Below are 14,905 nucleotides of genomic sequence, written 5' to 3'. Positions count from 1 at the left end.
ACCTTTCCACCTCCCCATGCCTGGGGAAGGAAAAAGCAACACTTGCAGCAACAACAGACTCCTGCAGCTCCCAGAAACCTTCAGCTCAAGAAAACAAACAACAAACCACAAAGAAAACATCAGGGAAATGAAATATTTTGCTTGTATGTGTGTAATTAGTGAGCTCTACTTAAAGTACTCATACTTTAGGCCTCAGCTTGACTCCAGGCACACAAATGATCCCACTAAAGCCCAAGACTTACTGAAGGGCGGTCTCTACACATTTCTTGTTCAATCCAATGCCAGTTCTCAAAGTTTTCATTTCTACTTTCACCATTGTTGTGCCTTTTCTTTTTGCCTTTTAACTCCTGTCAGCTGCAGCAAAGCAAGGATAAAAACCATTTGAGCTGACAAGTCTGAGCTTCAGGAACTCCTCACAGCACCCAAGACTTTCCTTCAATAATATGTTGGGTTTGGTTATTTCATTCATGAGGTCCAGCACAGGTGTAGCATCTGATCTACTGTGATTGTTATGTCTGGTAAAGTAGCACCTTATTCTTTGAAACAGGGACAGGTGACTCTCACAGTCACAATTTTAGTCAGGACTTTTTGTCGATGCTGGTTTATTGGAATGCTGTGGGAGTTTATTCCAGACATGGCTTACTAAAGCATGTTGCTTTTCAGTTTAATATATCAGCAGTGTAAATAACTACAGAGAAGGAATTTATCAATGTCTATGCAGGCTGGGCTCTGGTGACCTGCCCAGAATAATTGCTGCTGAAAGAGTTTGACTGTTGCAAAGTAAACAAAAAAAAACCCCAAAAACTTACCTTCACTGCAGCAATAGGCAGGCTGTTTAATAATTCTGTCACAAAGCAGAGTATAAACAGGTTCAGGCAGTACCTAGAGGGAACTGGGTATTCTTCCCTCTCTCCCAGTCCATCTGATTTCACTGCAATACAGCGACCCCAATGTTCAGAATACAAAGAGCCTCATTCAGTGGCAAGGAGGCAATGTCAGGACAGCCTGGGTGAGGCGTCCAGCGTGTGAATACCTCAACAACATTAATCCTTTTTGTGCTGTGGTGCCACCACTGGCTGCTGACCCAGACCTGGTTTATGATGCCTGTAACCCTTGCTCAGCATCTTAGTGTGATGTAAGAACTGCCCCTAAAGCTGGTTTGATGGCACTTACTGCTGAAGGAAATCACATACTGCATTGCCTGGGCAGCAACCAGCAGAAGTCAAGGACTAAGAACAGGTGAGGGCTAAATTCTGCTACAGTCTGTTAAATCTCTGTATATTTGCATGAAAATTATACAGAAAACCACTAGTAGTACCTGGTTAATAGTGACCATGCTGAAGTGTATAGTAAATCTCGTAATTTTAGGGGCTAACTTCTACATTAATCGCAGATTCTCAATGATGTGAGAATCTAAATGCTAAAGTTTAATGGTGAAATAGTTGCAAGCATCTATTCAACAAGAGACTGGAATGAGACTCAGGTTTCTACAGGCACATTCTCACTTCTGAGGCAACCAGAACTAGATCAGGAGGTTCCCTGCCAGATTGTACTGCTGCAGACATGGTAGAGTATTACAAAATGAAAAGTACTTTCTGCTGTGGGAACACAGGAGCTAAAAAGTACCCAAATTTTATGAGGGGGAAGTAGAGATGAAAAGGGAAACAGGGGGTTTAATGTGAATCACAGTGTTCCAAACAGCAGAGGGGAAAAAAAAATCTGCTGTAGCATTTCCTTGGGAGCTGCTTATGAGCTGTAGTGCAAAACTGCCACTGTCTCTATTCCTGAATACCCTCCTCCCAATGCAGCTCAGCACCTGCACTGCTGCTGCCTTTGCAGAGCTGGCCTAGGAGCCAATGGGTTTGAACCATGAAAATAATGCCATGTAAATTTACAAAATCTCCTCCCGGCCCGTGGCGTAAATCTGGTATGTGACAGTTTCACAGTTACCACAAAGCCTTTCATTTGTAATCTGCTGCTATCAACTCTTTATCTTCTCCGTATCCAGTACGTGCAGGATACAAATTTCTTTACCAGTGTAAAAAACAGAGAAGTAGGAAGTCATCGCACTGAGAGCAGCATTTTACCTCCCGTGTACCTTCAGATAAGCAATGATGATAGGACCTGCCAGTTTATAACAGCTCTTTATTTTACTGATATTATAAAACATCAACACAGGGCTCACCTGTTTTGCATCATGAGCTTATTTTCCCTTTTATTATAAATACTAACAAAATAACTTTCTTTTGCATCAGCAATACCATAAAAACTCAGTCTAACTGGACATATTTTTCAGTGAACCCCTGAAGCAAAAATCCCCAAGAATTTGAAGTAGATCTCTGTATTGTATATAAATGTACTTTTATATATATAATTGTATCAAAATTCACCATTTCTGTATATCACTCATTACTGTGATTTTTCAATTACTAAATTATGTCAGCATTATGAAAGTATGGACATCCATCTAGTTATTTTGCTGCTTTATAAGATATTTAATAATTGAACAGACAACTGCAAAAATACATGAATGCAATGGAAAGTCATGTACATGTTCATTTAAGAATTCCACATGGACTTTTCTTATTCCAAAACTTTTCCAAATTTTAGAAGTCCAATAAAAACTTTGAGTAACCTCTTTCTTTGATCACATACACACAAAGAGTTACGATGTATGTGTATTATACCTTACATACCATATGTAATTCTAGACATATTTATATGCAAATATACTTAACGTACTCTGAATATATATATATACATATTGTATGTTTTATGTATATATATATATATATATATATATATATATATATATATATAACACACAGAGAGTGATACCACAGGTGTGTATGTATTTAGTCATACAGGTGTGTGCATAAATATATACACATGGTAAATTTTTCTGATGGGACTGCTGCACACAGTGAGAAACCTGTGAGTAGTGTGAGGCTGCTTGGCTTGGCTTGGCTTTAGAGTGTAATTCACACAGACTATGAGTAGGTTGAGGTGTTTATTTTTCATTTGGAAAAGGAAAGAACAGGCCTCTTATGGAAAAATAAAAGATGGATAGTCTCTTGAATTAACATTATTCTCATACATTCTTAAGTGAAACACGTCCACCATAGAACCTTTAGGTTACGTTTTTAATTTGTTAGATAAATATTTACTTACTGAATGTGTTTCTACTGCTATACACCGGATCAACCAGGACAACTCTTATTAAAACATCTTAGATTCATACTCTGCATATTAAAAATACATAATAAAATTCTGAAACTTGTCACTGCTAAAATGTAGATCTTGGATCCTGCAAAGATCTGAAATACCTGCTTAAAATTACCACTTGAGTAGGTCCATTGATGGGCTTCAGTGCAAGTGCCTAAATATTTGCAGAATCAAGACCCTTTATTTCTCAAAGGTTAAATCTGGGATCTCACACCTGAGAACATGTAGTGGTTGCTTCCATCAGTAATTCCCACCAGGGAGAATGTTATGTTTTGCAGCAATAGCCAGAGCATACTCTTGAGGGTGAGAGAAATGGACTTTAACTCATGTCAAAATAGTCAAGGTGGGACTGACTTTAAACAGAAAAAACAATGACTGCCAACAAATCTTCCCAAATATACTACATTTTATTTCTCAAGAAGGCCAACATTGCATTACACTTTAATAACTTCAGCATATTTTTCTCCTTAAATATATTTGTATAACATAATACCAGCAAATATATAGCTTTAAAAAATAAATTAAATTAAAAATTGCTTTGGGACTGAAACTGTGTGCTTCAAATTTTCCCCACAGCAGTTTACTGGCAGCTGGGTTGCAAACCCCAGAAAACAGGTGTCTGTGGTTCGTAATGCTGACACAGCCTCATTTTACAGTGCTGGAGAACATCGCAGTAGAGAGACCAGCAGGTGCACACAAGCTGCCAGAAATCCTACAGCTCATTCCTATGTGCTTGTTCTGCTGCGAGATGGTAAATTGATTTAAATTGCCAAAATTACAAAACAAAAAAAACAACACAGGAAAAGAATCCCCAAAACAACCAAACTAAAAAAGAACTCCAGCAAAACTGGGACTTGTGCTTCTAGAAGGCCCTGACCTGGTTTGCGAATCACTTCTCCCTGCCACCCAGCTTTGGCATCGTTTTGCCTTCCTTACTGCATATCTGTTGATCCATCCTGTAGCTGAAGTGTGTATGTAGTGTAACTGTAGTATGAAATAAAACTCTCAAAAGAACTGTATTTCTGCAAATCAGATTGGTGAATTTTCCTTATCTCTGGATTATTTATTTTGTGGGGTCTAGTGGTACTTTGGTTGAACCCAATGGAGAAAGTCCCATTTGAAGTCAGTGCTGCAGAAGGAGCATGTTCAAAGACCTCTCCAGACAACCTCTTTGTGATTCCCTCTCTTGCAGTCATTTTTTTAAATCTGCTCAATTATCACCAACTTCCAGTGTTAAAATTCACTCTTTTTTTAATACAAACATTTACCACAGAAATATGAAGGGAAAAGCCATTAACTTCTTTGCAGGTTATTCCCTATTTGTATGACACAAAAGAAAAATCATCATTTACAGTCACAAACTGTACATAGTATTTGGTGGGAGTATATTTTGTGGTTTAGAGATAAAAAATGGACTGCGTCAGTGGCAATTAAAATAATTATTGATGAGATATAAGACTTTAAAATCAAGAAAAGGTGATAATTTGTCTACAGAGACAATCATTGTAATACGTCTAACACAGAGGTTTGGATAGTAGAACGGTGAGTAAAGGGGTGTGGGGAAGGAAAGACACCGTCATGCAACACAGCACTACTTCTTGCTCAGTATACTCTTCAGGCTCCTCTCCACTGCTTCATCTAACTCTTCCTCCAGCTCTTCCTTCTTGGACATGGCCAGTTTGGACTGATAATCTTTTACGATTTGGTCTATATACGGTGCACTCTGAGTCCCATGCAGCATCAGTGTCCACTCCTTCAGCACACCCCGCTGGGGCTGGCTGCCAACAAAGCCAATCTCCAGAGCCCAGGTGCCTCGGGGGTCCTCTCCCCAAGTGTGAGTCGTCATGAAAGGCCATTTGTCAAAACCCACCTTGGAGTCATCATCCCTGGGGCGCCGGCTCAGCAAAATGGACTTTGTTCCCATTGGTGAGGTCATGTTGATGTTGAGGTCTCCTCGCCGAGAGGAATTCACAGTTATAACTGCCTGCACGTGTTCGAGGTACCGCACAAAGTTCTCCTTCCCCTCACACGCATCGGTTGTCAGCGTGAGGAACAGTTTGCCACTTGGTGGTATCTTTCTGTGGGTCAAAAGATAATTAAGCAAATTAAAGCAGTGCAATATGGCTTATGCTAAAACTACTGGGTTTTGGTGCCTCACAGAAAAACACTGTATGATTTTCCTTATTAATACATGAAGAAGTAAGGAAATAATAGTTGCAAACTTAGCCAGAAAGCAAATGTTCCCCTTTTAGAAAATTATACCAAAACCTTAATTTGAAAATAATTATGAAATGTACACCTACACAAAAGAGAGAAGTAATGCAATTTTAGAAGCACATACTGCTCTTCAAGGACTAACATTGATGGTTGTCTTTACTTATCACTCCTGTATTGGGTAATTGCATAATAATGTGCCTACTCAGTAAAAGAACCCTGAGGAGTCAGTCATGCCAGTTTCCTTAAATGACAGCAGCAAATGGCTCTCTCGTTTTGGAGGAACCAATTGCACAGAATTTCAGTGCAGTCACATTAAAGCCTATGTCCTTGTTCTGCTTTGGAAACCAGCACAAGCATGGGATGCCGGAGCTGGCTCATTTGAAAAATAGTTTTCCAAGAAGATTTCCATCCTTGAACAGCTCCTGTACATGAGTACATACACCAAGGAAAGAAGCTGCACGTGTTACTGAGTTACCAAAGTGCTGTCTGGCCCGGGAGCCGAGGCTGTAAAATGCCTTCTAAACCTGTTGGGGTCAGAATGCAACATCAATTACCCACTGCCTCAGAAACTGGCTGGCAGAATACATGGAAAGTGTAAAAATGCACTACATCTTCACTATCAGTGTTCTGTGAGCATTGTGACATTTCCCTCTGTCTAAAAGATATAATTGAAAGACAAGAATTACAGCAGTCATTACAAAAGGGACCAAGTCAAAAAAGACTCCAGTCACCTTGTCATTATCTTGCCTTCCAGTGGCTTCTCCCTGACCTTAGTTGTGCAAATTGAGAATCTTTTGAAGGTCATTGGCTACACTGTGGTAATGAATACCTTCTTTTCAAAAGAAATCAGTACCAGCTTTTTACCTCTGCTAATGAAATACCGTGTTCTTTAGAGACCAGTGAAAGCATTTCACTCAAGCCTAGCTTCCAGGAATTCTTTTCTTCTTGAGATGAGCTCCAGATATTACACTTGGTACACCACTAAGTGGCTCAGGCCAGTCTCTGTCCCATTTCCATAGAGTATTTCCTTCTTGGAAGTACTTGCAGAGCAAAACATCATTTAGATTAAGACCCTCAAGGCATTTAAACACTTACTTTAAACTGAAAAACCTGTGTTGTTCTGAGTATTATGGGGCAGAAGTTGGTATAACATAAGTATTGAATAGCTGAAATATTTGAGCATCTAACATCATACTCTTGAGATACTTATTTTACGTGCCAAAGCACAAGAAAAATGCACTATGTGCAGAGTTGAAGGATTGTAATTTCACGTTTGCCACGTGCTTACAGTTTCACTGCATGGGAAGCCTCAATGCCAACTCAATCTGAATTAATATTGTCTCACAGCCTTTTCACACAGTGGACAAAGCTTTGTCAAACACTGCTTCATTCCCAGAGATGTGACAAGTGTTTTATCTTCTTCAGTTAACGAGGAGGGAGGTTGCAGTGTGAGTCTTTTTTTCCTGTCCAGACTAAAGCCCAAAGAAACAAGAGCAATGTGTTCCCACTACATCTGCTCTGCAGAAGCCTTGACAACTGCAAAAAGCTTTTCTCTCCACCTTCTCAAGTACTGCAGTGCAAAAGTTCTCTCAGCACTCTAAAAACATGAGAAAAGGCTTCCTCTATTTCCCCCTTTCCTATTAACTAGGATCTAATAGTCTCTGCTTCACTAGACTAATTATTGTAGTCTAGGTGAATTTTCCTAAAGAAACAAAAGGAATGAGGGTTAGTGGAAAAAGCCTGACACCTAGGTGAAGAAGAGAAAGTGGATTTTCCACAGCCTTACCATGTGTCACTACCCAACCTGTGTGTGTGTACATATATATACACACACATATACATACACACACACACACACATATATATATACATATATATATATATAGTATGTCCATGGCATAGTAGCCAGTGGGAGATTATATACAGTATATCCACTTTTGCAGATGAGCAGAGGGAGCTCCTGTGTGCTCCTGTTCCTCAGGTAATGGACTACATTGTCTTAAAACTTTGTATTTCCCTAAACCAGCCAGAACCCATGTCAGGTAAAGTTCGTGTTGCTAACAAAAGTTTCTATTTTAAATTCTGATTGCTTTCAGCACACGGTATATTATGTCTGTAATTATTTCCTGGCCTTTTGTTTAATTGGCAATGCTGCTCTGAAACATACCTCCATATCAACTACTCACCTATTTGGTATAAATCTATATAAATCTATACCAAATACTTATGTTATGTATACAAATATCTATACTTAAATAAAAATACAGAGAATATAAAAATATAGAGAACATATATATATATATCTAAAATGTTGCTTCAGCAAACCAAACAAAGAATAACCCACTTATCCACAGCAGAAATGCAGAGTTTTCATTTCCAAGGAATCTCTGGAGATGCTGGGACTTACCTAGCTTTTTTTTTTTTTTTTTACAGTGCAATTCAAAAAATGTACATGTTGCACTTCATAATGCTCATCATCTGTCAGTGACATTTTCATTGGGGAACATAAATATTACAGCAGTGCTGTTAATATACAGATGTGTCAGGCAATTGACAGGGGGGCACCCTTACAGCCTACAGAAAGAATTGTTCTCTCCTCCTCTAGGATGATCCCCATTTCAGTAAATGGAGCTGCCCTAAGATAAATAAGATTATTGCGCATTATTAATAAACTAGAGATAGTCTAAAACTAGCTTTGGTATTCTCATTTGTTTTTTATCTGTGACTATGCATAGGACAGATAAATTAAAATTCAGAGCTCAGCTGTAGAACTTTGAATCATGCAAATTCAATTTGCAAGGTTGGGGGAAACTCACTCTTTCCCTGGTTTAGCTATGTGCTAGGTTACCATCCTGGTTTGTTTTCTTTTTCCAACAGAACAATGTTGCCTTCAAAAATGGCACTGAAAAGTCAAATTTCAAATAGTATAGATAAAATGTAGGCCACTATTAAGTTAGTATTTCAATTACTTAAACTAAAGCTGTTGTAGTCAATTAGTATTCATTCATTTGTTGACTCATTCACTTTAGCACAAAAAGGTAAATCAGAAAACAACCTGACTACTTACCCTGAAATTAGAGAATTGAAGAACTTAAAGCAAGCACAATTAAATGCTGTAGTGTTCAGTGCTGGTACCTGTAGATGATTGTTTCAGTCTTCTGCAGATAAAATTGTCTGCTGAAGAATCTCACAATGAGATATGACTTGGCTGATAGGTATTTCATGTGGCAGCAGTTTATATAATTTCCAGTGCCAGTCTCCCACATTTTCATCTGGGGCTAGGCACTTTATTCACAGAAACTTTAGCACAAACATACCTGTGAGTGCCCAGGAGAAATGGTTGTTGCTATTAACACTACTGGCACCAGCATATAGGATGGAATATAGAATGTACTGCTCCAGCAAGGCAGGAACTGAAAGATCATATAGTTTCATCAAGCATTGCTGATAAAAAATGTTTTATCAACTTATTACTGGTAATGTTACAGTTTCTAAGGAAACAAAAAACCTCATTAAGTTTCTTTAACTGTCTTTGTCAACATAATTGTATGCTTGCAGTCTCCCAGATGCCCGGAAGAAGCCAAACACATCCACTAGACTATTCACTTACTCAGGTTCCTGTATTGACCCTCCAACACAATGGAATCTCTCAGGAACAGTCTTCCAGTCCTTTGCCATCTTAACCATGGCTCCTGCATCTAGGACACCATAGCCAAACAAATGGTTGAACTCCAGCCCAACGCCGTTCCTACGCCACCTGTGAACCTCATCATGAAGCTGGTTCCTTTTGGAGGTGAGCACTGTCAGATGCTGCATGTCTCTCCATGTCAGATGCAAGCTGTGGAAGAGCAACATGAGAAACAAACATTACATTATTTCCAAGCAGATGTTAAAGAAAAACTGTGCTTGAGTAAGGCTCTGGGTAACGTTTGCTTCTATGAATAACACCGAAATTGTAACTACACACATATCAATAACAAAGCTTCTACTGATCTCAGTGGGAACAAGAATAAGTTTGAAGTATATAGTACTTTTCCAAATATGCTCTATAAAATTGCAAAACTACATCTGATTAAAAAGAACTTCTTTTAACTAGACATTATAGATACAACATGCAATTTTTAAACTAATAAAATGAGTAAGATATTACACCAGATCCAGAGAGAAATGCAAAAAATTCAAAGTTTATAAAAAAAAATTCACCTAGCTTTCCTCTTAGATCTTGTCCCCTTTTTCTTGCCTGCTCCTCCCGCTTTTCCCATGGTCCTTCCAAGATCCACCCTCAGAAGCCCTAATCTGATGAAACTGATGAGCTCTAATGATCCAGGTGTTAGTAATGTCAGGATTCTTTGACTAAGGATATATGGGCCATGAGTGGCTGCAGCTTTGCAGTATAAGGTATGGCAGAGGCTTCTCACCCATGTTATATTAGCATGGATGGATGCAGTCAAGTAACATTTGCCTAGCTGCAATGGTTATTTTTCATCATCTTCTCTTGTCTTCCTAGATGTACAGTGATTATGATAACAGGAAGGGCACTTATTATTCTAAAAAGCTTTAAAACTAACATTCTAATTCTATATAACTAAAGCTATTCCAGTAGTTTTATGATGAACTCTTTCAACATCACAATATGTCTGATTCAAACCATCAGCCTGAAAGCATCTGCTTTTCAGCTTTCTGTGCCCCAAGTAATAATCATGTGTGCGTGCTGAATGTACACCAGAATAGCCAATTACTGTCATTCCCCCAAGGTGACAGAAGGCAGCTGAAAAAGAAGATATCACTTGCATCATTCTTATTGAGATCTTTTAAGAGCTGGCTACATATCTTAAAGCTGTACTTTCTATTTCATAGATTGGTCTGGTCTGAGAGACATGTCAGTCCTATATTGTGTATGAGCTGACAGACATAATGCAGGCAAGAACAGGCTCCATGGGAGATTCTCTGTGACTCCTGGCAAGGCTCATCCAGGACAGTTCTGCACAATACAATTCAATACAGCCAGAAGGATATGGGAGACACTGACAGTTCCTCCTGTCTCCTGCTGCCTTCTCAGCAAAGCCTAGAAATTCTAGTGCAAGCCAGGGGTGTTAAGTCTAATTCCTATTCATGACAATGGCAGAGTAATTCCAGTCTTTATGTGTAGCTCAAATGAAGAAGAATGATAATTATTACTGAGATATTTAGGTTCCAGTCCAAGCATTACTGAGATATTTAGGTTCCAGTTTAAGCATCCAGTGGTCAGAAAATTCATTAAACATTTACATTTTTTCTGGTCATATTAATATTTTATATAGTGGCTGTCCCACTGAATAATTTTGATAGTAGAAGGAATGATCATCCAAAGCTAAACATTTGGCATGTGTTTTACATGTATAAAACCTGAAAAACGAGACTTGGACCAAGTCATGTTCTGAGCACGACAGTCATTGCTCTGCTAATGTAAACTTGCTCTCCTCTCACAAATCTTCATTATTCTGCACTGTTGAAGGAAACTATGCACATAGTACTCACTTCATGCCATGGTTACAGCAACTGAAGCTCTGTAACTAAGCAAATGTTGCCTCAGTTCATGAAAAAAAATAACATAAAGTAAAAAGGTGGTATAAGTTATTGAAGGGAAAACTTTTCCTAATCAATAGAGAAGAAGATAATGATTCCAAGATATAAAAAAGGGTCCAGTGTCAGGAATACCATGGACAATGGTAAACAGACAATGGATATTTATTCCTTCATGTAACAGAGCAAGTACACAGCACAGAAACAAGCTACCAGCAATGGCTTAAGAAAACAAAGAAAACATTCCACACCACCATTGCAAAAAAAAAAAAAAAATAAATTGAGGAACTGATTGTTACTGGATGACCTAGGTGCCAAATACAGACAATTTGAAAAAGAGCTAGATAACTTCAAGGAAGATCAATCTGCCAGTGGCTATTAAACAGAAGAAACCCACTGCTGTCTCTACAAATCATGGATTGACAAAGTTTGTGTTGAAAGATCACTCTTAATCCCAATTTCTTGTCCTCTTCCTAAGCTTCTGTCATTTCAGCCGGTATCCTGGCACAAGATGAACTCCTGTCTCATATTACAGGGTCATTCTTATGTTTTTGTAGGCTGGGCATTTCACAGAGGACATGTGGAGAAATTACATAATCCCTCCAAACAGTGCTAGAGAAGTCTAATCCCCAGATGCAGAGGATGGGGAAGACACAGAGAGAGCCAGACAGCCAAAATACATCTGCCATGCTACAACACCATGCAACTTTGGCAAGGCTGTCGCTCCATCTGCAAGTCACCATGCACGTCGCTGCTGTACGAGGCGGCTTTTGAGCTGGTTATTGCAGCCTTGTGCCACAGCCAGCCAACTGAAATGATGAACTCCACTAAACAAACCACAGGCCCTCTCCTCTCCTCTCCAGAGCTCATGAGGAATTTCTCAACAGCATACTTAGCCTCCAGGGCCAGGGCGAACACTCCGGCTGCTTCAGGGGCAGCTGCAGACGTGCCTGAATGACGCAGGGTGCAGTTGCCATACAAATCTGTTGTAGCCTGCAATGATATTAGATGTCATTAATGAAACCAGCTATCCCTTTTTTGTTGCAGCTACAGACTCAGAAAAATACAGAAAGTGGAGTTTGTGCCCTTGCTCTTTAATTGTGTTCATGCTCACGATCTGTTCTCTTTTTTGGAAGAGTGTATCAATTTAAAACCACAGTGAGACACATTTAGAGCACAAATGAAAGAACAAGTCATCAGGTAGTAAACCAGTGGTCATTTTCACTTAGAACCCATCTATTTCTTACAAACACAGTTTAATCAAAGGCCTTCAATTCCTTTCTGATTATCAAAAAAATTTGAAACTAGAATTGTTAACACTATTGAGCTTTTTTAACATTTGTCCAACTCTGAGACCAGCAGCAGCACCAGGCTGCTGTCTTCTGTGCAGATTAGTCACTAGCAGAGACCAGAAGAAAACCTCAGAAATGCATTTTATGGCAATAATTACAAAGATGCTACAAATAATCTTGGCTGGTATCATCACAGAGCTGATTGAAGACAGAAACCAGTGCTCTGTCTGCTACTGCATGTGGGCATTTAGGATTGCACAGTGTGTCTGGAGGGTTTGAGACAGGGCCCTGGAAAATGTACAAGAGCTTTTTTGCAAAAACTAACCTTGAGTCAGCACACCAGCATTTTCCACTCTGTAAACAGAACTAAGTCATGGCTAGTCTGAAGGTGCTGAAGAGCTGAAGAGCAGTGATCACTACAGTGGAAGAGAATCCCAAATAAAATTGAACAGAACCTGCCTCTTTTCCAGCTGTAGGTATGGCCCTGCAGCAACAGCAGGCTCTGGTAATCTGAATCCCCATATGTCCTCTGTGAGTGACTAAATGTCATTCTGCTCTGTGCTGCTTGTACAGCAGAAGTCTGCTAGTACAAGTAAGTATGATCTCAGATGTTAACTTAGATTTTTACCGAGACCTTTTGTCACCCTGTCCTCCAGAAAGAGGGCAGCTGAACTTTGTAATCTGGTTTCTGTCAAAGGAAAGCACCAACTTTCCTTTGAAGCTCTAGAAGATCATTGCTGTTCTCGGTAAAAATCCCACACCTTCTCAGCTGACAGTTTTGGCACCATCACATACTGCAAATGAGAAAATATTCATCTCAACAATGAACTATTTGCTGCTCCAAAGTGCACAGAGCTGCAATAGGTCATGCAGATAGACATACAGCATGCACAAAGACAGCAACAGCAGCACAAGAGTATCAGGACTCACCACACCAGCCTCTGGATTTCTCTTCCTCCCATTACTAAATGTGGAGGCTAAGGTTGAAGAGCAGCTTTCATCATACAGAGCTGTCCGTCCATCGTTTATGGCAGAATTGATGGAGATTGTCCACATGCTCGACGCATAACCATCACAGTTACAGTCATCATAGCTGCCTCCATCTCCAGAGGCCCAGACATAGATGCTGCCTTTTCCACCCCGGCCCTGTGAGAGGGGAAAATTGACCCTCTGGAGTTAAACAGCAAACAGGACATAGCAGCAACGTTAGACTTCTGAAGTGCTCAGGCCCAAACAACAGGCCCGAGCCTGGCCCAAAGCTGGCTTAGATGAATCCTGAAAATCATGTAACAGATACTGTCTAAGTTAGCCATTTAACAAAAGAACCTTGCATACAGACTGACCAAGCTGCTTTAACGTGGAACCGGCTGCTTTAGGAACTTTCACATGACCTTGTGTAACTATCTGCAAGACATGTTAATAAATTTATCATTTTAAGGAACCTTCCCAACTGACATCACCAGATGTTTATTTGCAGGAAACCCCTATCCCCACCATGGCCTGGGCTCTGGCCAAACCCTGGTCCCCTTAGGCTGGGAAGTGTGTTACAAAAGCTGGAACACCCCGTTTGTAGCGACTTTGGAGACCTCACTTAGGAGTGAACGCACTTCTAGGACCTCCCAGTTCCCTGGAAAGTTCTCCAAATTGTCACTGCAACAGACCCAGCGACTGTGGGTTCTGGATGATGGTCAAGTATTTAGGCAATTGGTGATGTATCTTTCTCAATCACTATTCTCTCTCTCACACACAGTACTGATTAGGTGCATTATCTTGCTTGTTTTGTTTGTTGCTGAAGCCAAGTGCATAGTAAGCTTATTGTTTTATTAAATGTATTATTTTGCTTCTGTGTTGCCTTACTATTAGTAGTAAAATAAGACCATTCTTAATTGGTGTCCATGTCCTTTAAATAGCCCCCATCAATTGCCAAAACAACTGAACATCTAATTGTAAAGCTGAACATTATTAAAGGAGATATATGGTACCAACAAAATATATATGAAGCTTCAGCTGTGGTACACAGACCCATGCAGGTTATTAAATCCAGGTAAATGGCAGCCAAAGCCAGTTCTGCAACCTTGTGTACACAAACCACTTCCATTTATCACCTGCTTTGCTTCATGCCCTGAAGGCTCCTGTGACACATGCTAAGACATTTTATGGATTCATGAACATTTATGTCATGGTCTAAGTGCCATAAGGGAAAGTGTTCTTTTAAAAGGGATATAGATCATCTCACAGGCTGGGTTTGTAAGAGCCAGTTAGGTTCAGACAATGGCTAAAAAGCTCTACCAGCACCTTTTTCTCTCAATACATTTCTTTTTCCAAAGATTGGCTCAGAGCTGTTTTTCTGACAAACCAGCTTCTACTTCTAAGGAGAAAATAAAGTTATGAGGTCATACAAATAATCTAAAGAAAAATGGCCCAGCAATTATGCTGAGATGGACAGGAGTGACCGAAGCTGAAGGGCCACTATAAAGGCTTGCCATTAATTAAACAAAAGAAATCCATACCCTCTCCCCAACTTCCAGATAGGCAGGTAGTGGGAAGGGATCAACTCAGCTCCTTCTAATTCCATAATCAGAAAGAGGTAGGAGCTGCCTGAAAGAGAG

The 14,905-nt window shown here is 39.7% G+C and overlaps 1 protein-coding gene across 1 annotated transcript in view; it reads right to left on the bottom strand.

Annotated features, from left to right (window-relative positions):
• Positions 1–3,611: 3,611 nt before the first annotated feature.
• Positions 3,612–14,905, bottom strand: part of PCSK2 (proprotein convertase subtilisin/kexin type 2) — a 97,703-nt gene continuing 86,409 nt past the window's right edge. The window contains exons 9-12 of the mRNA XM_068186335.1: positions 13,227–13,442; positions 11,897–11,997; positions 9,053–9,280; positions 3,612–5,303 (exon numbers count right to left, since the gene is read on the bottom strand). Coding sequence (XP_068042436.1) covers positions 4,817–5,303; positions 9,053–9,280; positions 11,897–11,997; positions 13,227–13,442 — 1,032 coding nt within the window. The 3' untranslated portion in view covers positions 3,612–4,816. The remainder of the gene's footprint in view (positions 5,304–9,052; positions 9,281–11,896; positions 11,998–13,226; positions 13,443–14,905) is intronic.

The sequence above is a fragment of the Anomalospiza imberbis genome, chromosome 3 (genome assembly GCF_031753505.1).
Source record: "Anomalospiza imberbis isolate Cuckoo-Finch-1a 21T00152 chromosome 3, ASM3175350v1, whole genome shotgun sequence".
Lineage (NCBI taxonomy): Eukaryota > Metazoa > Chordata > Aves > Passeriformes > Viduidae > Anomalospiza > Anomalospiza imberbis.
Note: the sequence above shows the minus strand (reverse complement) of the source record. Positions and strands in the feature narration are given on the sequence as shown.